This window comes from Triturus cristatus, chromosome 10 (genome assembly GCF_964204655.1).
Source record: "Triturus cristatus chromosome 10, aTriCri1.1, whole genome shotgun sequence".
NCBI classification, from domain to species: Eukaryota; Metazoa; Chordata; class Amphibia; order Caudata; family Salamandridae; genus Triturus; species Triturus cristatus.
Window position 1 is genome coordinate 322,354,268 of NC_140593.1, and position 24,738 is coordinate 322,379,005.

The following is a 24,738-nucleotide window of genomic DNA, read 5'->3' on the forward strand; positions in this document are numbered from 1 at the left end:
TCTGGGTCCCGGGGGGTTGGCATCTTGCTGCGCAAACAGTCCCGCTTAATCGTGCTTGGTACACATACGGATGGGGCCGGACGTTTCGCCGCTGCCCACATACAATGGGAAGGACATCTCTACAACGTAGTGTCGGTCTATATCCCTCCCGGGTTACATGCCGCGGCGCTCCCGGCGCTGAGTGAATTTCTCCTCACCCTACCAGAGGGGGAGGTATTACTTGGGGGTGACTTTAATGCAGTGATGAATGACCACGTTGACCGATCTCCACCTCGAACGCGCGGCAGTGGCGCGACGCAACTTGCGGGCTTCACGGCGGCGCTAGGGTTCACAGATCTTTGGCGATGGTACCACCCAGAGACGCGCTCGTACACGTTCCACTCCGGGGTCCATGACACTCTCACCCGCATTGATCACTTTCTGGGCTCCCCCGGTTGCCTTCACAACATTGCCAGTATTGACATTAGACCTAGGGGCATCTCTGATCACTCCCCGATCCTCTTGCACTACAATAGTCCTCACCTACTGCGCCGCCGCATATACCCGATCCGCCCCAGCTACCTGCGACTCCCGAAGATTGGTAAAACCATCGCACGGGCGTCTAAACTCTACTTTCACGACAACGCCGCTTCGGTCGACTCCCCCACGATTCTGTGGGAGGCGTACAAGACGGTGCTGCGGGGCCAGGCAATGGCTGCCATCACGGGTTACAAGCGAATGCAGACAGCAGAGCTGCAGTCGCTGGAGCTTGCGCTCCGGACTGCGGAGGCACGCCAGGCCGAAACCCCCTCTCGCGAAGCTTCCCATGACCTGCGATTGGCTCAGGTGCAGCACAGGGAACACCTAACAGACCGTGTTAGACAACGACTTGAGGCCTCGCGGCACACGGTCTATGACGTAGGCGATAAAACCGGCAGACTACTAGCGTGGTTGGACAGGCGCGACAGCGGAGCCCGATGGATCGCGCAGCTTGTCACTGCCGAGGGGTCGAAAACGTCAGACCCGCGAGACATAGTGCACACCCTAGCGGGGCATTTTCCTGACATATACTCTTCCACTTCCTCCATGTCGGTGGAGGTGGCACTGACGTACATCAAGGACCTACGGATGCCCACGCTCTCCCCTGAGGCTAGAGAGTCCCTGGAGGCCGACCTCACGGTCGAGGAGCTACAGGTGGCCATTGCCGCGTTGCAGCCCGGTAAAGCACTGGGTCCCAACGGCGTCCCGGTTGAGCTATATCAACGCCTGCCTGAGATGTTGGCCCCACACTTGTTGAATATGTACAAACACAGCCTGGAGGTGGGGGAGCTCCCCGCAGATCAACGAACGGCCACCATCGTGGTAATACCGAAGCCGGGTAAGCCGGCGGACCAATGTGCCTCCTATCGCCCTATATCGCTGCTCAATGCAGAGGCCAAGATCCTGGCGAAACTGCTGGCCCTCCGACTCACGCCTCATCTGACTGACATAGTGCACCCGGACCAGGCGGGCTTCATGCCAGGGAGAAGTACCTCACACAATCTAAGACGCTTACATGGTGTGTTGGCCCGAGTGGACCGGTTGCAAGAACCAGCTGTCATTCTATCTCTTGATGCCCGCATGGCATTTGATATGGTGGAGTGGCCCGTTCTCTTCGCGGTATTATCCCATCTGGGGTTTTGGCCGAAATTTTGTGCCTGGATCCGACTCCTCTACACCAAGCCGCTGGCCCATGTCGCGGCCAATGGGCATATGTCGGAGGATTTCCCTCTGGGGCGGGGTACGCGTCAGGGCTGCCCGCTCTCGCCGCTGCTTTTCGCCCTCGTGCTCGAGCCTCTCGCGACTTGGATACAGTGGGAGCCTATGATACGGGGCCTCCGCTGGTCGCCGAGCTGGGAAGACCGCGTCTCCCTCTACGCGGATGACATACTGCTCTACTTAGCTTCCCCTCGGCGCTCTATCCTAACGTTGCTTAACATCTGCGAGGTGTTTGGCCGGGCATCCGGCTATACGATAAACTGGTCGAAGTCGGTCCTCATGGTGCTGCGGGGCCCCCCCCTCGACTGCCGGAGAGCTGCCGGATACAGGTGGCGGAGGGGTCGTTTAAATACCTAGGGGTGCACATTACACGGGAGCATCAGGAATTTTACAAGCTCAACTTGGGCCCTCAATTGGACCGCCTCAGGCAAGATGTGCAGCACTGGGGAACGTTGCCCTTGACCCTGGTGGGGAGAGCGGCGCTCTTTAAAATGATGGCCCTGCCGCGGTTTCTCTATGTGCTGGAAAATACTCCATACCCGGTGCCCCCGGCCTACTTCCGTGCGGTGGCGGCGCAAGTCTCCAACCTTCTCTGGGGCAACAAACCGGCACGCATTGCACAAGCAAAACTAGTCTGTGGATGGTACGACGGGGGCATTGCGCTCCCAGATATCCAGCTCTATTACTGGGCGGCGCAGCTTAAGGTGATCAACCAATGGCTCCATGCGCCCCAGTCAGACCCCGCGTTTAAGGCAGATAGGGATATACTGGGTGAACGGGGTCTGCTAGCTCCGCTATATGATGCCCGGTTGGCCCCGAAGCTGATCGGCCCTCTGCGACAGACTGTGTCTCTCTGGCATGCGGCGCAGGCCAGGCTGGGTTGGCGGGGAGTTCTGACGAAACTAACGCCTCTCTGGGATACAAAACGACTGGGGCGGCTGAGGGACAGCAGGGGCTTCGATGCTTGGGACGCCATCGGGATCTCGGTGGTAGGCGACGTGGTACATAAAGGGGAGGTGGTCCAATTCGCTCGCTTACGACAGCAATACGAGCTAGCTCCCTCAGAATGGTTCCGCTATCTACAGATGAAACATGCCCTGACGACGCAGCTAACCCCAGGTGTGCAGGTTCCGGAGGCCTCCCCACTGGAGGACAGGTTGTTGACCGAATACATGCCTAAGAGGGCCACCTCCTTTACGTACCGTAAGTTGGTCAACAATTTGCCGGACTCTATGGGACTATTGAGGGAGAGGTGGGCTGGCGAGGTCGGCCAATTTGATGACCCAGACTGGCGGGAGGCGCTGGCCTCGCCACGCGAGGCGGGTATACCCTCGAGGCTGCGGCTGGTGCAACTTCGTATTTTGCACCGCTCATATTTCACCAGGTGCTTGCTACATAAACTGGGTAGAGCGCCGCACCCCTTCTGTCTGCGGGGTTGCGGGGAGGAGGGCACCTTTTATCACCTGATCTGGGACTGTCCCGTTCTCCAGCTATTCTGGAGGCGAGTGCTGCGCACGATGTCACAGGTGTGCGGGGTGTCGCTGCTGCCGGAGCCCAGGCGTTGTCTCTTGAATGTGTGGGAGCCCACGGATCTCAATCGACAGGCGCAGGGCTGGGTGACGCTTGGGAACATGACGGCCAAACGGAACATAGCCCAAAAATGGGGAGCGGTGGAGACGCCGTTGCTATCAACATGGAAGGGCGAGATGGATAGGGCTATGTTTGCTGAGCGCTCCGTTTTTGTCAGGCGGGGTTGTCCTCGTAAGTGGGTCAGAGTGTGGGGAGCATGGAACAAGTATAGGGGTAACATATGTGATCCACCGCCTCTTTCTGATGAGGAATCCTCTGATTCAGATGGCTAGGGAGGCTAAAGGGGTGGAGGGGAGGATGGGCGGTACTGGTGATTGTCAGGTATCTAACCTGGGCCTATCTGAAATAATCTTGACTGTGCACGGTGATTTTTCTAATGTACTATATATACGGTCTGATTCTATATCTGTTGATTGTCTTTGTTGCAAAAACAATAAAAACGTTTTTATAACAAAAATGCCATTCACCAAACCTGGGTAGAATTGAGTGGTTATATTCAATCGTACAGTATGCTTTGAGATCATGATCAGTTGTTTAGTCATTCACATAGTATGTTAACTACGAGTTAACAAATACTGAGAAGGCAGTTTGTGGTTTGGTAAGTATCTAAAATTTTAACTAGCATCCCAGGAGAGACTTTATTAAGGCTTCTGGAGTATAGTACAACATCCATCTATTAAAAATAACACGCTTTGAAATCTTGAACTGTGTAACATTTTGTATGTAAACTTACTTATTTCTTGCTATTCTTCCTCTCCGTCCTGCCACCAATTTCCACAAAGGTAGCGCGGACATTTTAATAAGAGAAATGCAACCCATGATCAATAGTGGAAGTTCTTCCCATCGCCGAAATGATGTACAACCTTTTTGAATAAGGGGGAGGATAATTTAAGTGAAAGAGCCCCAGATATCTTTTGGGCTAAATTGTAGCCTGTTCATAATGCGGCAGGAAAACGTTGTGTACACTTGAATGACTTTTGACGGGGCTGCAATAGTATGATAAAAAACAAACAAATGATGGCCTGAATGCAGAACAAATCAAACATTCTCCCCTAGTCAACAGATCTGGGCAAAATGTATTGTTCTTTTGCTCACCATGCCAGCCCAGTATAGACCCAGCCATATGCAAATCAGTCTTGACCCTGCTCCTTATGAGAACAGTCCAGCTCAAACTGCCAAGCCACGTCCTTCATGGATCAGAAACAAGCATCCTGGGACCGGTTTCGAGGCATCACCCATCATCAGCCAGGCTAGCTTGAATCCAGTGGCACAGTGAGCCCGGGACCCACGTCTGGGCATACCCAGCACACTTAGGGCAAGAAAACAAAAGACACACAAATGAAGTATAGTGGTCTGCACAGAGAAGCAGAGCAATGTCATCTACATAGAAGTTCATAACAGGAGTACCCAATACCTGGAGAGTTAGAGGATCCAAAGATCTAAGATACGCTGCAAGCAGTTCTACTAAAAGAATAAAAAGAACTGGAAATATCCTTGCTGCAAATTATTGAAATTATATCTAGACTTTGCTCTGAGCCACAGTATATAACTGATACATCCTCAGTAATGTTAGAGTATGTAGTGGGGGTGGGGTGGAGTATTTCTGTTTCTATATCAATTGTGGAAGCAATGGTCATGTCAGTAAGGTGCTTCAAAGGACCTGCGGACATGAATGGTAAGGGGAAGTGCTTGGATGGAGTCGCCTTTCTTCATCTGTCTGGAGTGTTGGCTAAAAAATGATGAAGAGAACAGCTATATCCCAAATTATGAGTCAGTAGCAGATTCCCTGATTGTTTCAGTGAAATATTTGCCAACTGGCATCACAAGATCTAAAATTGAACTGCCTTGTCCACATGAAAACAAATCCATCACAATACTGCCTGCCAACTTACCATAGATTTTCAGTCTAACAAAGGACTACCAACACATCTTCCTCCCATATTTTGCATGGCATGACATGCACATAGCAGCCTTGGTTTATAAAACTAAAACAAATCCTGATAAAATAATATGTATAATTGGGAAAGAGGTTTATATGTTCAATATCATGGTGCACAAATATCAGGCAAAATACAAAAATCTAGTGTGTGGTATTTATATGTAGGCTCTTAGTGTTGTCTGAATTCAGGCGAAGGATGAATCCAAAGTGAATTTCTGATTTGAAATCTGGTGTGGGGAGAGAGAAACACTTTAGGTCACAACTAGTGACTCACTCTAAAATGACTCACACTAAAATGACTCCCTTTCATACCACACTCAGTTACAGATAGATAACCAACAAGAACATTAGCAGAGATCTCTATTATTAAATCTTCTAAACTGTATTTTACTGATCCAAGCCAGAGAGTACTAGGTTTGACCGTGGGGTCTGGAATAGGGGGTTCTATTGCATCCTATGTAAGCAAATATGCTAATACAGATTAAATGTGAAGGTGTACTTGAAAAATGGCTTCATTTAGATCGTTTTTTAAAGACAATTGGTATAGATCAATAAGACTTGCTTGTGCCTTTACTAGCAAAGAATGACAGAAAACACGGAGGCTCCCAGCCCTAAAGGAATAGGGCATGTTTGCTACAATTGGAAAATACAGAGGTTCTGTAGCAAGAGTAGTCAGATGAAGGGGCATCATTCACAGGGCCATGTATGAGGCAAATTAGCTGATAATCTGATTATTTATTTAGAAAGTTTTCTATAGCGTGAACATGACCACCAACGGCATCAGAGCGCTTTACAGTTTATACATCAAGAAGGATACAAGCGGTCAAAAACGGAACAAAGACGAAAGTTAACAGTCTTGTAGAGCCGGGAGCCCTGGCAGCTAGGACACAAACCTGCAAGGGTGACCTCAGTCTCCTTTGGAAGCTCCCTTTCTAAGGCAGGAATTTCTTCAACAATAACACTTTGACTTCCTTTTTGAATAGGACATTAGAAGGATTCAGCATGACTTCAGGGGGTAAGGAGTTGCAAATCCTCGGCGCGATACAGGAGAAGGCTCGATTGTAGGTTTTTGTTTTCTTGAATTTTTGTGGTTTGAGCAGTAGAATGCTGGCACTTCTGGAGGCTCTCAAACCACCAGAGTCCCAGTTTTTGAGCGAGGTACAGCGGTGTATTGAAATGAATGGCTTTATGTGCCATGCATGCAATTTTTAGATGTATCCATATGGAAGCCAGTTCAGGGATATCAGATCTGGTGAGATATGGTTGTATCTTTTAACGCCGGTTAAGAGCAAAGCAGCAGAATTGAGGGCAACCCTAAAAGGAACCGTCTTCGCTCTTGGAAGGTCACAAAGGGTTGCGTTGCCATAGTCCAGCTTTGAGTTCACTAAGGCTTGCACCGCAATCATTAGGTCATGTGGAGGGAGAAAAGGTTTTATTTTCCTTAAGATGCTGAGTTGGAAGTTCGCTTCTTTGGTGAGGATACTAATGTGCTTCTGCATGTTCAGACTCTTGTCTAGCATTATTCCCAGAGAGGTTGAGGAATCAAAGATGTGTGACGTGCAGTTAAGAGCAGTTAGCTGATTCATCCATTGTTCAATGACTGGAGACGGCTTTTGTGGTGCGATTTTGAGAGCATTTAGCTTCAAGTGGTTATGTGTCAACCAGCTTTGTGTTTTCAGTACAACTGAGTTGAGGATCCGGATGTCCTCTGGAGAGGAGATCTTCAGGTAAAGTTGGGTATCATCAGCGTACATGTGATAGTGAAGGCTGGTTGATTTCAGAATTTCTGTTAGAGGCTCCATGAACAGGTTAAAGAGCATGGGTGAGAGCGAAAAACCCTGTGGATCCCCCAGCGTGATAGTAGAAGGATGAGATAGGAACTGGTTCACCATGAAGCTTTGGGTTCTATTGTGAAGGAATGAGGAGAACCTGTTTAGCACAGGCCCAGACAAGCTCATCCTGTATTACAGGAGGTCAATTAGGTTATCGTGTTTTAACAGTATCAAATGCTTACGAAAGGTCGAGGAGGATCAATAGGCAAGATTCATTTTGATCAAGCATTCTTAGCGCAACATCTACAATGTGAGCGAGAGCGTATTCTGTACTATGACCCTGGGGGAAACCAGATTGAAATTGGTCCAGGAGTTGGAATTGATTGATGTGGCTACACAGCTGGACGAGCACAAATTTCTCCAGGGGCTTTGCCAACGTGGGGATGTTAGAGATTGGGCGGAAGTTATGTAGGTCAGTGGGATCAGCGGATGGTTTCTATAGAATAGGGATAACTTGCCCAGATTTTAGGCAGTCCGGAATAGCACCTTGCCGAAGTGAAGCCTTGACGATCTTAGTCCGAAGTGGGAGTATGGAGGATCTAATTTCAGAGAAGAGGTTCGATGGCAGGGAGTCGTTGAAACGATTAGATGGTTTCAGAGTAGCCAGTGTTTTGCGTATAGTGCTTTCATCCATGGTTTTGAAAAAGCTCCAGGGTGCGTTGTTTTTGGAGTGGCAAAGCTGAGCATGCACAGTGATATCCAACCAGGGAGGAAGGAGGGTGTCAGGCGGACTGATCGACAAGTGCTCAAGGGCTGACCGTAGTTCAACTTCAATCTTAGTAGTCTTATCTATGAAGAAATCAGTTAATTCTTCGCAATTCGGCTGTGGCCCTCAACCCAATGAGGAGAGGTTAGGTTGACTGTTTGCTTGAGACTGGATGAGTTCGAACAGTTTTTTGGGACGGTTTTTTGCTTGCTCTAGTTGATTTCTGAAAAAGGTGGCTTTCGAGCATCTGATGCGTTTGTTATAGATGCTTCTTAGGGATCTCAGATGGTTGAGATGTTCAAGGGAGGGATAGGATCTCCATAATCTTTCCTCAAGTCTTAAATTCCTTCTTTCGATATTAAGACTATCATTGTACCATGGTTTGGAGACTTTGAGGGGACAGTCTTTTTAGCTGTAACGGCGCCACTGAGTCTAGAACATTTGTCATGGAGCGGTTATTTTGGGCCGCAAGTTCATGGACATCAGACATGTTCACAGAAGGGGGCAAGATGTCATCGCAGAGAGCAGTCAGATCGTACGAGTTGATGTTTAGTAGACATCTTTTCCAGTGTCTGGTGTTCTTAGACTGGACTCTACTAGCTCTTACAGAATCCAGGATTAGGAAGGTAATGTAATGGTGGCCTGTCCAATCACACGGGACAATCGATTCCAGTAGGATGGTATTGAGCTTACCAATGACAAAAGCTAAGGTAGCGCCTTTAATATGCGTGGTGCTGTCACAGATTTGGATTAGGATGAGGTCTAGCAGGAAGGATTTAAGGCTATTGACCACCCTATCATTCACATCATTTCAGTGAAGGTTGAAATATCCCAGGAAGATTTGAGTGCCATGGAAGTTTGCGTTAGCTGAGATAATATCCATGATGTGTTCTATGAAGGGAAGGTTGTTGCGTGGTGGGTGGTAGAACGTTTGCAATTTGCTTTGGCGATTATTGCTATGAGCCACCTCAATACACAGGTATTCAAAAGATGGTGGGAGATCGGATTGTAGTAATGTAACTGTTAGATTGCTACGATGTATACAAGCGATTCCTCCACCTGGTCCGCTTGATCTATCCAACCTAATGATAACGCCCAGGATGGGAGCAGCTGAGTAATTTAGTCAGGTTTCAGTCGACATTACAAGGTCAAGGCCCTGTGTAAGGATGAGGTCAGCAATGTCAGCAGCATGTCTTACTGCCGATCTGCAATTAAGAAGCATGCATTTGAGTTTTGGGTTGGAGTCTAGTGAGGCAGATAGTGTGGTGGTGACTCTCGTGAGGTTGTTATCAATTAAGGCTCTGGTGTTTAACCTAGGTTCCCGGAAAGGGTCAGTAAGGGTTGTTTCATTTTGGTGCAGTTTTGTTTTGATGGAAGAATGTGTTGTATCATGTGAAAGTAGGAGCGAATGAATATCCCTGTCAGACAGTGAGGCTATACATTTAGAGGGCAGAGAATGATCGTAAGGATGGGGAGTGGTTACCCAACTATGGGGCGTGTAGGTCATGTAGGATGATGACCAACAATTTGAGGGGGAAGCCGGGAGCCTGGTACACTTGTTAGATGGTAGCGTGTGGATAGGGTGATTAGTCATTGTGGAGCAGCTTAATCTCGAGTTAACTGACAGTTCTGCGGTGATATGTAATAGGCTTTGTACCTCTCCCTTAAGTTGTTGGAGGCAAAGTGACATCTCATTTAGTCTGGCTTCTAATGAAGTGTGGGAATGGGAGTGCGAGGCTAAGAGCAGGGGACCCTGCAGTGGGGGAGAACTAGTGGATGAGGGGATCAATAGATCCGGCGGCGACTGTGAGTGCCAGGTGGGGCGGGATACCGAGACTTGGTGCTGGGGGCTCAGAGGATTGAGTGGGTTGTGGGAAGAAGGGTTAGACGAATATTGACCCCGAAGAACCTGTGTGAGCAGGCTACGATTGAGGGGCGGGTTGGGGGATGGGATCAAGGGAACAACCGGGGCGATGCTGTGATCTATGGAGCTAGGGAAGTCAGAGCTAGCTATTTTCGAGGAGGGGTGAGCATGCAGACTAGGATGGTGGCTGAACTGAAGATTGAAAGCCCTTTTCTGCTATATCCAAGAGATTGTGCCATTTCACATAACGACTTTGAAGACCGATTTCAACAGCGTAATTCCAGACCTTAAGTCACTCAGCCAGCAAACACTAAGCCTTGACCTGTACCACCAGAAGCCCAAGCCCCATGGGGAACTTTTCTTGTTGTTTTTTGATAAAGTAGAAAACCCCTAGAAACATATACAGTTATACATAGATTTGTCTTTCAGAAGAGTCAGATTTCGACTTACACAAACACCAAAATGAGAGGTGTAAAGGGTTTTTGCATTCACAAAGGCAGAGGCATTGCACAGCAATGCTCTTGTGAATGGCAATTATAAGCACAAATGTGTATTGCAATTGGCATTGTGAATCACAATGTACAAATTGCAGGCCCTTGCAAGTTGTAATAAGAAAGGGATCGTTAGAAGTGTTTTTGCTTCTTATGACTTGCAAAAGGATGTGCACTGGCAATCACTACCTCAATGGCAAAGCCTGGAATGGTGGTGTCCTGCTAAGGGCAGGAAGTAGGGAGTCACACAGTGGTACAGCTTTCACTTATCTTTGTGTAGCCCTGAGCCTCAGGGGCAGAATACATCAGTGAAATGTGCATATCACAAGACCTCACTGCTGAGGGAAGGAATCAAGAGTTCACAGTCTCCATGTGGGTAGCCCCCTCTGAGCACTGTACAGCTGCCAGCCCTAAGGGGGGCCACTCTGTCCTCCTGAAACCCATTTCACGTGTCCCTTCCAAGAGTCCTTCTCCACTAAGTATGGTTAGTCACACAGCTGAATGCTACTTTATAACTGTCGTAAACTACGGTGACCACCTTGCTCCAGGTCATATGGCACACAGTCTCCATTCCTAAGATTTTCACCTGCAGATGATTGATTTTATGTGTGTTTCTCTAACAAGTTGAATTGGATGAAAACAAGATTAACATTCAAAATGCATCCCATAAAAGTCTAGAACAGCAGTTTCCTTAATGATCTGTAGAGACATTGACATCCTGTTGTAAACAGCCTCTCTGCCTCGCAGCAGTTTGGTACATGCTTACAGGGAAAAGGACAGGCCCTTTCCTGTGCTTTGCACCGTTTTTAAAGCATAGCAACTAGGGCAGATTACACACCTTGACCCAACCTTCAGCTTTGTCAACAAAGAATCATTTGGGAAAATGTACATGGGTAGGATAATTTTAAGCTTGAGCCCCCAATAATGTTTTTGATGAGTCGTGAGAAAAACAACCAACATGTTTTTAATAAATCTTTTCAGGTGTCTATACACCTCTGACATAGAAAGAAGACATGGTGAAATTACCACCATAATATTCACGTTTGCTCTGTTTTGAGCTGTGGTGTCTGTTTAGCCCTCTACACTCTTAGTCTTCCAGCACATATCTCCACTAAACAAAGACCTAGAAATGTTTGAAGCAAGATGGTCATATTGCTTACTGTTAGTTCCGCATCTGCTTTTTTGTGCTCTAGTTTTGGAAGGTTAGACAGGAGAGGAGAGGCGACCACCACAAGACAGACATCAAGGTATATCAGCTGTTACCTATATTACACTTGAAAGTGCTCACTATGGGATTGGTTCTACATTTGTGTTCTGGGCAAATTACTTAGGGCCAGATGTAGCAAGCCTTTTTGCATTCACAAATGGCTTGAGTCTGCGAATCAGGCCATTTGTCAATGCAAAAAAGCATTTAGTATGTATGAATCCCAAATTGTGATCCAGTAACATGCTACTGAATTGCTATTTAGGATTGAGATTGCATACCAATTCGTTATTTGGAAGAGGTGGGTTTAGGGCGTCCCTTCCAAATACCGAATTGCAATGGCATGTATTATTGTTTGTGACCAAATTCTGGTCGCTAAACAAATACTTCACCACCATTTCCAAATTTATAGTAACGTATTTGCAAATAGGAAAAGGGTGTCCATGGGACTCCTTCCCCTTTGAGAATGCAAATAATTATATTTTTTAAAGAGCAGGTAGGGGTCCAAGGGGTCCAACAGATCACTGACTGCTCTTAAAAACATTTTACTTTCTTTTTTCAAATGCATCCTGTTTTCCTTTAAGAAAAACGGGTTGCTTTTCAAAAGAAAAAAAAGTGCTTTATTTAAAAGCAATCAGACATGGTGGTCTGCTGAACCCAGCAGGCCACCGTCCATCCCTGGGATGGCTGTGATTCCTATTTGGGGTGCAAAACATGACCTAACCTATTAATATTCATGAGGTAGATAGATTTGCGACCTACTAGGAATCCGTATTCGGAAATGAAAAGGTTCATAAAATAGTTGCAATTAGGAAATCGGTATTCCTTATGTTAGTACATCTGGGCCTTAATCTCCCTGCCTAACAAAAAGAATGTGTCCTTGCGTTTTGAAACTAGTGCTTTTGTAAAGAGCTCCAGTACCTTCAGGTCGAGTTCACGCTAAATAAAAATGAAAAGGAAAGAAAAACGCTCGCCAATGCCTGAGGGGCCCTATTCTAGGCATCAAAAAAAAAAAAAGAGGCAGCCCAAATCCAACAACAATTGCCAACACATATGCAAATGATGCAGTCTTAGCAAATGGAAAGAGCAAAATCCTAAATAAATTCTCTAAAGGTCCTCTTGAAAATGTTTTTGGCCCACGCTGTCCAAAAGGTTACCATGAAGCTAAAAAGAATGACTCATTCCTAAATTCTAACTCTCACTACGCAGGAAGATTTAATTAACATGCGTGGGACTAAATAAACAAAGAAAGTCACAGGTATGGAGAAAGTATTTTTATCATTTTCCGTAGTATTAACGAGCTTCTACTTAACGCCTTCATAACTTGGTTTCAAAGTGAACCCTTATGCGAATATCACCCAATGCAAGCAATTGCAAAAATGCACATTGTGCAAGCAAATGAAAACATCATGCTAAAATAGAACGTTCAAATGACATGACAACCAAATTAGCATCTCTTACTTTCACCAAAAAGAAGGGCCTGAACTACTTACTGAATCGCTCTTTAGTTAATATACATTGGAAAAAATGTAAACTTAATCTGGGACAAAAAAGTAAAATCCTATTTGTGCCCATTCTATTGAGCTTAGGCCAAAACGCTACAGGCAATTTTTCATTATGAAGACAAAACGTTAAATCCCAAAAGCACACTTTGAACAATGTTGCCAAAGGTATGTTTTTGAAAACCATAGACACATTATATCACACACAACCCGTTCACGCATCTCATCCTCAAAGGCATTTTGTTCCTCATAATGTTTTCACTTTTATGTGATCAGAAACTCATGCAAGAAAGTCTCTTATTAAAACGATTGATTCTAGACACAGACTCCTTGCCTCCAGCTGATAGGCTACTTCCCAGGCGTATTGGTGCTCGGTGCAAGTGAACGCTATCTGAGCCCCTCTGATCAATGAAAATGTATTTTGATGCGAGAGGTGTCAGTGTTCCCCAGCCCCTACTAGTCCTAGGCAAATCTTGGCCTCCTGGCATTCCTATATCGAGACAGGTGGAGCTGCAAAGGTGCAGGAAAAGGTACATTTGTTGGCACTCCCACAGATATTTGCATGGCGCACGCAAGACTGTACCTGTCCCCGCATCAAAGCCAGTCTCACCCAGAACTGAACAAATGCAAAAAATGCAACAAATGTCCTAGGCCTAATTACAATAATCAAAAATGGTGCCAAGAAATCCTCTAACAATATGATGGCTACCTAATGCCTTTATTTTCAAGGTTCCTCAGGAAAACATTGACATACACAGCAGTAATATACCAATTTTTTTAAAATAATTTTGTTGACATTAAATTTGTCACTTACAGGGGAGCAGCGATATACATTCTTTTAGAGAAGAAATTAAGAAATTAACGAATTCCGTTCACAGCTTGTCATTCAAACATTACAGTTCTGCGGCCCCCTTTCATGACATTTCCAGTTCTACCGGTGGTGAAATACACAATTCTCCTCGATATGCATTCCAGGCACCCCATTTTTTGGGACAGCCCCTAGATTTGTAGACCTCTTTTTCAGCTACCATACATTTGTCCATTTCTGCCACCCAGCCTATTATCAGTGGACGGTCTGCTGCCCCCCATTTCATTGCAATTGCCCTTTTCACCAATGTGTAACCCAGGGTGGCTAGTTGTTGCTCTATGTCTGTTAGGTCGGCTGCGTCCTACACATTCAGAATCCCCATTAAAGGCGTTAGAGTGATTTGTTTCCCTAATGCATTGTGTAGTTTCTCTGTGGCCCTCTCCCATAGGTGTCGGATCTGGGGGCACTCCCACAGTATATGATAAAATGTGGCCATTTGGTTACATCCTCGCAGACAGAGTGCATCTTGTTGTGTTCCTATTTTGGCTAAGGTCACACTGGTGCGGTACGTCCTGTGTAAAACTTTTAATTGGATCAGTCGGAAACAATGATTTATAGCTGCCTTCTTGGGGACATCAAAGCGGTTTGCCAGTCATCATCTTCGATCTGTCCAAAATCTGCCTGCCATCTGTACCTTAGAGTGTGGAAGGGGTCTGGCATATTGTTACATAGCTTACGGTACGTAAGGGAAATGGTTTTGGTAGGGATAGATTCTGATAAAAGTCGATCCTTCAAGGTGGATGAATCTGGTATGATTGTCAGGTCTGGGAGTGCGGTTTTAAGTACGTGGCGAATCTGTAGATATCGAAATATCTCCCCTTGCGCCACTTCGTATTTAATTTGTAAGTCTTTAAATGTAAGAATCTTGCCTTTCTGTAGGAGATCTCCAACAGTGGAGATTCCGATGGTGTCCCACTTGTCAAACCCTACGTGGTGACAGAGCAGCCCTATTGTTGAAAGGACCATCGGGGTGTGGGTTTCGTCAATTTTCCCATCCAGCCCAGGTGTTTGGTTGCCTTATGCCAGATGGATACCGTTTGAGCCATCGGACCCAGATATCTCCCTTTGCGAGGCTTGGTGTATAGGGCCCGAGACACCCCTCTCGTCCGGTCTGATATCTTTCTAGTCGATGCGCTGGGTTTGTTGGGATATTGAACTGCCAATGATTGACTGCTACCAATTGTGAAGCCCAGTAATAAAGCAGTATGTCTGGGAGTGCGATGTCCCCGTCGTACCACCCTTTCGTCAATTTCCCTAAGGCAATTTGCGGTGTACTGCCATCCCACAATAGTGTTCGGACCTCCGCCTCGACGCTACTAAAATAGGAGTCTGGGATATGATATAGGCAATTCTGGAGTAGGTAAAGGAATCGTGGAAGCATCAGCATTTTAAATTGGTCCGCGCTACCTAATAGTGACAGTGGTAGCGACCTCCAGTGTTTGACATCATCACGTAATCTATTTAAGGGGCCTACTAAGTTCTTGTCATAAAATGTTTTAGGGTCTGGAGTAATAAATATCCCCAAATACCGGAATCCTTCAAAGGTCACCTCAACATCACATCCCCTAGGTAGTCTGGGTGTGGGCCCATGGAGGACGAATAGCACTGATTTTGCCCAGTTAATAGCATATCCCGAGTATTTGCCAAAGTTTGTGAATATGTTCAGTAACCTATATATCGAAGCATAGGGGGATGCTAAGTAGATCAGGATATCATCGGCGTAGAGTGAGATTCTGTCCTCAATGTCTGCTTCCCATTTTAGGCCTCTGAGAGCCACATCCCGTCTCACCCACGACGCCAAGGGTCCTAACACGAGTGTGAAAAGTAAGGGGAAAAGGGGGCAGCCCTGTCTGGTCCCTCTGTGCAGCTTGAACGTCCGTGACGCGTGCGATTATTCACCCTCACCTGACCTCGCAATTCAGTATATAGTAGCCTAACCCAATTTATGAACCGTGGGCCAAATCCCAAGCGAGCGAGCACCTCGAAGAGATAGGGCCACTCTATGGAATCGAATGCCATGGAGGCATCCAATGACATAATTACTGTGTCCTCTTCTACACATTGCTGACGTGCCAAGACATTGTGTACCCGGCGATTGTTCAGTGCCGTGTTCCGTCCCGGCACAAAGCCGGATTGATCTGCGTGAACCAGTAAGGGAAGGACAGCATTGAGACGGGAAGCCAGCAATTTCGCAAGGACTTTGGCCTCCGCATTTATCAAGGAGATTGGCCTGTAAGAACTGCAACTATCCGCTGGTTTCCCGGGTTTACGGATTCCCACTATGGAAGCCAATCGTTGATCTTCGGTTAGTATTCCTTTCTCTAGGCTCTCTATATACATGTGTTTAAGGTGGGGTGCTATCTGTAAGCCATCGATTTTAGGAACTCAATTGGAATCCCGTTGGGCCCCATTGCTTTCCCCGATTGGACGCTAAATATGGCTTTACAAATTTTGTCATCTGTGATGTCGGCTTCCAAGTTAGCTCTTTCAGTCTTGGACAGATAGGGCAGAGTAATATCAACCAACAGCTGTCGAGAATCCTCCAACGTATAGGTAGTGGAAGATGTATACACCGTTTCCAAATAATCCGCAAACACTTCTGCTATTTCTTGGGGGTCGGAGACCCGTGTATTCCCACGGGTGGATAGTTCAGGTACCCACCGCTTTCCCTGTTCCCTCTTCTCTAGCCAGGCAAGCATTTTCTCCGCTCGATCACTCATTTCGTACACCCTGTGGCGTGTGTAGAGTAATCTTGCCCGGGCTTTTTCTCATGCCAGTTCTTTATACTCGAGTTGTTTAACAGTTAAGCGGTGTGCAGTGGCCTCGCTGGGTGAGGAGTTGTGCTGCGTCTCTAACTGTTGGGAGTTCACTTTCTGCCTGCAGTATTTGCTCGTTATGGCGGCGGAAATAACCTATTTTAAACGCCAGTGCATGCCCTTTTAATACCACTTTGTAAGCTTCTGAAATGGTCTGCGCTGCGTCCACTGAACCCAGAATTTCGGTAAAATAACAGTCTGTCTGCTCGGCGAGCTCCTCCTTTATGTATGGGATCGTTAGAAGCCACGGATTAATAACTATAGAGCTGCGCTGCGTTTGGTGGGAAAATGTAAGCTTGATCCACACTGGGGAGTGATCCGAGATCCCCCTCGGGAGCCCACGAGGATTATGGAAATGGCCAATGTTCGCTGAGTGCGTGAGGAAGTAATCTATGCAGGACATACTGTTATGTGCGTGAGAGTAGTACGTGTAGTACGACATGTGTGGTTGTAGTGAACGCCATATGTCTGTCAGTCCCATGGCCTGAACAAACCCCATCATTTGAGTGCTGTGACGGGCGGGGGGGGGGGAGGGGGGGGGGGGTTTGGGGTCGCCGGGGAAACCTATCCAGTGCATCGTCCATGGTCAGGTTAAAATCACCTCCCAGTATCAGGGTACTATCGGAGAGATCAATGAGGATCTTGCCTAAGTTGCTGAGTGCTTCCTTTCCCAGCGCTGGTGGGAGATATACAGACACCACATTAATCGGTTGCCCTTCCCAGGTGGCCCCCATCACTGCGAATCTTCCCTGCGGATCTGCCCAAACATGAGTGGGCATGAGAGCCAGGCCCTTTCGTACTAGGATACGAGTCCCCCTGGAACCAGATGTGAACCCCGCATGCACCAATAGTGTATACCCCCACCTGCTGAGAGCCTTGCAATTATTACCTATAAGGTGGGTCTCATGTAGCAATACTAAGTTCGGCGCTTGTCTCTTGAGGTATTGCAACACCTTTGCCGCTTTATTTTGTCTCCCAATCCGTTTACATTCCACGCCAAAATGGACAATTTTGTAATTATAGTACAACCCATGCAGAATCGTTAGTAGGACTAGCGGGGTACATGCCGAGGCCACCAAAAGGGGTAGAACTGCGTGACCCTCAGCCGTCTATGCCGCGTCAATGTAGGAAGGACACAGTTTCTCAAATCTAGAGTACAACACTGTGCATCATGACATTTAACAAATGAACCCTCCAACTTCCCCTCTCTACCCCCCTCCCTGCCCCCCGCCAGCAGATTTCAAACTACCCACCCCTAAACAAGACAGAGTGCCTGTCGCCCCCCCCCCCCATATATGAGGTGCTTTGTGTACAACCCTCGCCGTTAATGAAGGATGAAAACATATTACACATTATGTCATGTGGATCTATACTAGTCCCATCTCAAGCTTCAACCATCTAAGCAACATATTATCGGCAGTAGAGTTTGGGTTAGCATTGGTGGATCCCATCTCGTCAGCAACGGGCCTATGAAGAATACCCCAGTACCTCATCAGGTGTATCACCATGTGCCTACGGGCCACCGGGGGTCCTCCCGGCTGCAATGTTTAGAGTTCGCAACGTCCCACCTTGTCAGACCTTCGAGGCCGGGAGCAGCTCCTCCTGAGTTGGGTCGTCCCGAGGTTGGTCTCCATTGTTCAGTCTGCTGCCTCCGAGTCTTTCTTTTCTACTGCCATTAGATCTCCTGACTCTTCGCCAACCCTCCAGCCATTCCCAAGTCTCTTCCAGAGAGAAGAAGAACCAAGTTTTGCCCTCGGATTCGACCCGGAGCTTTGCTGGAAAGAGCATAGAGTATTTTATTTCTTTATCTCGTAGAGCTTTCTTGACTGTAATAAAGCTGCGTCTTTGAGCCTGCACTTTGGTGGTGAAGTCTGGGAAAAAGGTGATTGCGCTTTTCTCCAGTGTCAATAGTGGGCGGTCTGGTTAGAGTTCAGTTTCATGCAGTTGATGTTCATCCAGTCGGTGACATTTGTCATGCTTCTGTGGAAGTTGGTCCTGGTGGTGGGAGGGTCATTGCTGACGAAGAGGATGAGTTGGGTGTCACCTGCGAAGAATATTATGTTGAGCCCGTGGGACTTGACGATGTTGGCCTATGGGTCATGTAAATGTTGAAGAGCATATGGCTGAGGGATGAGCCCTGGGGGCACTGCAGAAAATATCCTTAGATTCGGAGGTGAAAGGTGGCAGGCAGACCATCTGTGTTCTGCCGGTGTCAACTTGGATGCTGATGTGGTGGAGTCCTTCGATCAGCAATGTGGGATATTGTGCCAAAGGTTGCTGGGAGGTAGAGGTGGATCATGGCTGCTGATTCTCCTCAGTTGAGGAGGGTTTGGATGTCAGTGGCGGCTGCGATAACAATGGTATCCGCGCTGGGATTGCTGCAGAAGCTGGATTGGGAGTCATTGAGTAGCTGGTTCTGATCCAGATGTGTCGTGAGCTGCCGGTTGATCGTTTTTTCCAGTACCTTGGCAGGGTAAGGGAGCAAGGAGATATTCTAGTAGCTTTTGAATCTGCTGGGGTCAGTGGAGGGTTTTTATGTATAGTGATCTGACTTTGGCGTGTTTCCAGTTTTGTGTTGGTGATTGAGATGTTGTGCAGGGTGGTGAGTTCCTGACCTATTCTTTGGTTTCCAAGGTTGAAGATGGGATGGGGGCTTAGGTCTGTGGGAGCTTCCAAGTGGATGGATTTCAAGCTGGAGGTTGTGTTCTGGCTGGAGAGCTGGTTCCAAGTGGGTCAGTATATGGTTTGTATCGGTTACAGGGAGGGTGTATTGGTCAAGGATTGGTGTTAGAAGTTTCTGTATATGCTTGCAATCTTGTCATGGAAGAAGTTGACAAGGTTGCCGCACTGTTCTTGTGAAGGTGAGATGTTGTTTTTGCTGGCAGCCGGTTTGGAGAACTCATTAATGATGTTGAAAAGTTCTCTGGAGTTGTTGGTGCTGGTTTTAATGCATGTGACTAGGGCTGTCTTCTTTATCGCCCTCCGCAGGCGGTGGTAGAGGTTGAGGGAGATCCTGAAGGCTCACCGTTCAATGATGTTCTTGCTTGCGTGCCGTCTCCTTTCCAGAAGTTTGCGGTCATGTTTCACTGTTCTGAGTTCTTGGGTGTACCAGCTAGCCTTTTTGGAGGATCTTATGTGATTGTTGCTCTTGATGGGGGCGATGCTGTCAGTGCAGCTGGTTATCCAGGCATTGAAGTTCTTTTTTTTTTTTTTTTAAAAACCTTTATTCATATAGTTCAGATACACTGCTATTCAGCCGACAACCCGGAGGTTCGGCAGCTCCTCAATCGACACGTGCAGTCATCTACAGCTCTCATACAGGAGAAAAACAAAGGTTCCAATTTTTAAAAAAGAAACACAACAAGCAAGGCAATATACATCATAAGTTCGCGTCAGCTCCCAGCGAGGGGGCGGCCCCATGTCCAACATCAATCCGAGCCACCGATTGAGAGGAGGAGGGAGAAGCAGAGGCTCTAACATTCTAGCAGCGGTGCATCAGAACTACCCAAGTCGGACGTAAGGCTAGGGGGAAAGTTGCTCCTCTAATGGTTCAGTGGCAGGAGGCAAACATATGTGTCCCCTATACTGGTTCCAACCTCCCCATACCTTATGCCATTTCTTGGGCCTCCCCCGCGCACTATACACCGTTTTCTCCCGGAACATGCACCAGTCCATGTTATCCTTCCAGGCATCCAGGGTGGGAGGGCTCGGGGATCCCCACAATCTTGCAATATCTCGCTTAGCCACCATATTACCTAGGGTCACCCATTGAGTCTGCGCCGCGTCGTAGTCTGTAGGACCCCACACGTTCAAGAGACAGCGCCGCGCCTCTGGGTGCAATACAATTCCCGTAACCTCCTGCATAACCGCGTGAATCCGCTTCCATAGTTCCGCAATCACACCACACTCCCATATAATGTGCAGAAAGGTGCCCACCAACCCGCAGCCCCTCTTACACAGCCCGTCCTCGGAAAAACCCATATGGACCAATCGGGGCCCAGTGACATAGACTCTGTGGAGTATCTTAAGCTGGACGAGCCGCAACCTGGCGGGGATTGCGACCTCCTTAGGAGAGGAGACCGCATACTGCCAATCCTCATCGTCCAGCTCAAGGCCGTCTCTATTCCACTGGTCCCGCACCCCCAGGAGGAGATCGGTCCGAACGTTCACAAGCTTTTTGTAAATTAGGGAGATTGTGCTCTCCGGCATATGGCCGTCCAGGATCCGTTCCTCCAATGGAGAGGACTCAGGCACCTTTTCCCCCTGAACGAGGACCGACTGCAGCGCATGGCGCACCTGCGCATACCGAAAGTATTCCGTGCCCTCAAGCGCATATTCCGACCGCAGCTCCTCGAATGACTTAATCAGCCCCTTGGTCAGCATGTCCCCCACCCTGGAGATGCCAATCAGATCCCATTTGTCGAATCCCTTAGAGTGCCAGAGATTCCCCAACATGTCCGAGTCGTACAACGGAGTGGCGAGGGTGAGCCTATCCTTCCATCCCAGGGAGTTCGTGACTGTCTTCCACACGTGCACCGCCACCCCGGTAGGCCCTGTGAGGGACCCAGCCGGTGGCTTCGAATAAAGTGCTCTATAATAGCCACCACCCCGCAGCAACCACCGGTCCATAGCAAAGCCGGGGCCAAGCGCCGGACCGTAGACTCCATGATTGATCGCGCTCAGTTGGGAGGCCCAATAGTATCTACGGATGTCGGGAAGCGCGATACCCCCGTCGTACCAAGGGAGAGTTAATTTTGCTATCGCTATACGCGGGCGGCCGTCCCACAGCAGCGAACGCTGCAGACTCTCCACCTCCCGAAAGTAGCTGGCCGGAACCAGCTCCTGGGTGTTCTGCAGGACATAGAGAAAACGGCGAAGGGACATCATTTTGAATAGCGCCGCACGGCCAAGGAGGGAGAGCGGCAGCCGCCGCCAGCCCGCCACGTCCCGCCGCAGGCGCGCCAACGGAGGGAGCAGGTTCCTCTCATACCGCACCGTTGGGTCGGCAGAGATATAAATCCCAAGATACAGGAAACCCTCCCGGGCAATCTGGATCGGGCAATTCCGCGGGGGAACCGGGACGTCCCCACACAGGGCATACAGATATGACTTGCCCCAATTAATGGTTAGCCCCGAGTTCCTCCCGAAGGAAGTCAATATGTCGCAAACAACTATAAGGGACTTCCGGGGTGAAGTAAGATAGAGCAGAATATCGTCGGCATAGAGGGAAATGCGGTCTTCGTGATCAGGGGACCATCGAATCCCCCTCACGTCTGGGTGCCATCGTATCCAGGCCGCCAGCGGCTCAAGGGCGAGAGCGAACAACAGCGGCGATAGAGGACAACCCTGTCTGGTACCCCTCCCCAGATCGAAGGGACGAGACGCCCTACCGTTAACTGCGACTTTGGCGAGAGGTCCTTCGTATAATAGCCTTACCCAGCCCACAAATCCGGGCCCGAAACCGAATTTCGCAAGCGCAGCCCACAGGTATGCCCACTCCACCGTGTCAAATGCCATCGTTGCATCGAGCGCAGCCACCATGGCCGGCTCCCGCATCGTCCCCACCCTTGCAATCACCCCATGGATGCGCCTAAGATTCAACGCGGTATTACGATGCGGGATGAAGCCAGATTGGTCAGGGTGGATCAGATCCCCGACCACCCTGACCAGCCGGTTTACGAGGACTTTGGCAAGGATCTTCGGCTCAGCATTAAGGAGCGAGATCGGCCTGTATGAGCTGCACCGGTTCCTGGGCTTGCCATCTTTATGGATGACCACAATCGTTGCCAGACGCTGGTCAAGTGGGAGGCAGCCCATCTCCCGCGCCTCCACAAACATAGCCCGCAAGTGCGGAGCGATCTTGTCCGGTCGGAGTTTGTAGAGTTCAAATGGCAGGCCATTCGGACCCGAGGCCTTGCCCGGGCGCAAAGAGCGGATAGCCCCCGCAATCTCGTCGACTGTGATGTCGCCATCAAGATCATCTCTGTCTATGTCGGAGAGGCAAGGCAGGGCAAGGTCGCGCAGGAGTTCACATGAATCCTCCACTGGCCTGTCAGACACGGAGGTATAGACCGTGTGGAAGTAATCCGCAAAGCACTGGACTATGCCGTCCGGCTCCGTGACCATGACGCCATCCTCCATCACAAGGTCCGGCACAACCCGATTGGCCCGCTCCTTTTTATCTAGCCACGCGATCAATTTCCCGGCCTTGTCCCCGACGTCGTACAGACGGCCCCGCTGTTCCCTACTCAGGGCTTTGCCGCATCCGTCACGAGGGCCCTGTACTCCGATTGTTTAAGGCTCAACTTGTGCAGCGCCTCCGATGTGACCTCTCCTTCCAGAGCCAACTCTAGATCCGCGATCTCCGCCTCAAGCTGGGCGACCTCCGCGTCTCTACGACGCTTGGCCGCTGTTATCAAGGAGAGGGCCTCACCCCTAATCACTGTTTTGAACGCTTCCCACAAGGACACCGCCGAGGTGACCGAACCAAGGTTTTCTTGAAAGTAGCGGTCGACCGCCTTCAGTACCGCACTACGAGTCGCAGGGTCCCTGAAGTACCACGGGTTAATTGGGGCCACCCTACCACCCACTCCTCTGCCAACATCCATACAGATCCACACCGGGGAATGGTCAGAAATTCCTCGTGCCATGTGCCTGGCCTCAGAGACGAAGGAGGCGTGTGCAGCTGGGGTAAGGACATAATCAATTCTAGAGAGACTGCCATGCGCCCCTGAGTGGAAAGTATATTGTCGTTGTGTGGGATGCAACAGTCGCCAACAATCAACCAGCCCAAGGTTATCTATGAAATCAGGAAGCCACTTCTGAGCCCCCCCCCGTACTCCTCTGCGGGTGTCTGTCAAGCAGGCCAGAGCCAACCGCATTGAAGTCGCCACCCACCACCAACATTCCTTCTGGGAGATCCAACAATGTCCTCTCTAAGTCCGCTAGTGTAGAGGGCTGCAAAGCAGGGGGGACATAAACCGACACCAGGACCAGGGTTCTGCCGTCCCACCGCCCCGCTACTGCCGCAAAGCGCCCCCTATCGTCAACGGTAGTGGAGTCAACCTCGAATGGCAGGGAGGACCTGACTAGTATTCCCGCCCCTCTAGAACCCGAGGAAAACCCGGAATGTGCAACAAATTTATAGCCTTTACGATTGAGTGCATAGCACGTGTTACCAATCAAGTGCGTCTCTTGCAATAAGACAATATCAGGGGTACATCGCTTCAGAAATTGCAGGACAATCCCACGCTTTATACGATCCCCCAAGCCATTTACATTCCAACTGAGTATTTTTAGGCCCCTACCCCCCATCCCAACATGTAAGGAGACCGCCACCCCCCGCGTGGAACCAGACCCGAGTCACGGAAGCTTGCATCTTTACGCCTTACATAACAAAAAACAACAACAACCCCAACAACAACCCACATCCACCCCCCACCCTGCACCCCTGCGTAAGCTCTAAAGTGCCCCCCAACTTGCAGTGTGCCTGTCGCCCCTTAAACTACTAATCTACGAAAAGAACCCCAGAGGAGGAAAAGGCTCCCATACTGCCCCCACTACCCCCCGGATTATCAACCTCCCGGAGAAGCCGGAGTCCTAGTACTTAAGTCCTGGCTCAGTGTTCATCCCCACCACCATCTGCGCCACCGGAGCGTTCCACGCCAGTCCGTCCTTGGGGCAATGTGTCCAGCCAGTCTCCGACCATGTTCGGAGACTCAAAAAAGAAAGTCCGCTCTTCGAACACCACCCGCAGCCTGGCCGGGAAGAGCATGGCATATTTTAGTCCCATCTCACGTAATCTTCTCTTGACCGCCAGGAAGCCTTGCCGTTGCTTCTGCACCATCTGGGTAAAGTCCGGATAGAAACTTACAGTAGTGTTCTGGAATGGCAGCGGGCCGGCCACCCGCGATGTTTGCAGAATGGCATCTCGGTCCCTGAAGTTAAAAATCCTGGCTACAATCGGCCTCTCGGGGGCCCCCACCTTGGGCCTCCCGCCAGGGACTCTGTGGGCCCGTTCGACAGCAAAGAACTTACTGAGGCCTTTGGGCGCCAAATGGTTCACCACCAGGTCCTCCACGAACAGGTCCACCGACTGCTCCTCCGAATTTTCCGGGACCCCAATGATGCGCACGTTGTTGCGCCTTGCATGGCCTTCGAACTCTTCCAACCGTCGGGCGAAGTGATCA

At 49.0% G+C, this 24,738-nt stretch overlaps 1 protein-coding gene across 4 annotated transcripts in view; it reads right to left on the bottom strand.

Moving 5' to 3' along the window:
- TRDMT1 (tRNA aspartic acid methyltransferase 1) overlaps positions 1 to 24,738 on the bottom strand; it is a 203,036-nt gene that overhangs the window by 134,534 nt on the left and 43,764 nt on the right. Inside the window, exon 1 of one of the 4 annotated variants that reach the window (XM_085631511.1) lies at positions 4,423 to 4,582. The exons of the other annotated variants lie outside the window; for them this stretch is intronic. Coding sequence (XP_085487637.1) covers positions 4,423 to 4,450 — 28 coding nt within the window. The 5' untranslated portion in view covers positions 4,451 to 4,582. Of the gene's footprint in view, positions 1 to 4,422; positions 4,583 to 24,738 lie in introns of those variants that run through there. 4 annotated transcript variants of the gene reach the window in all.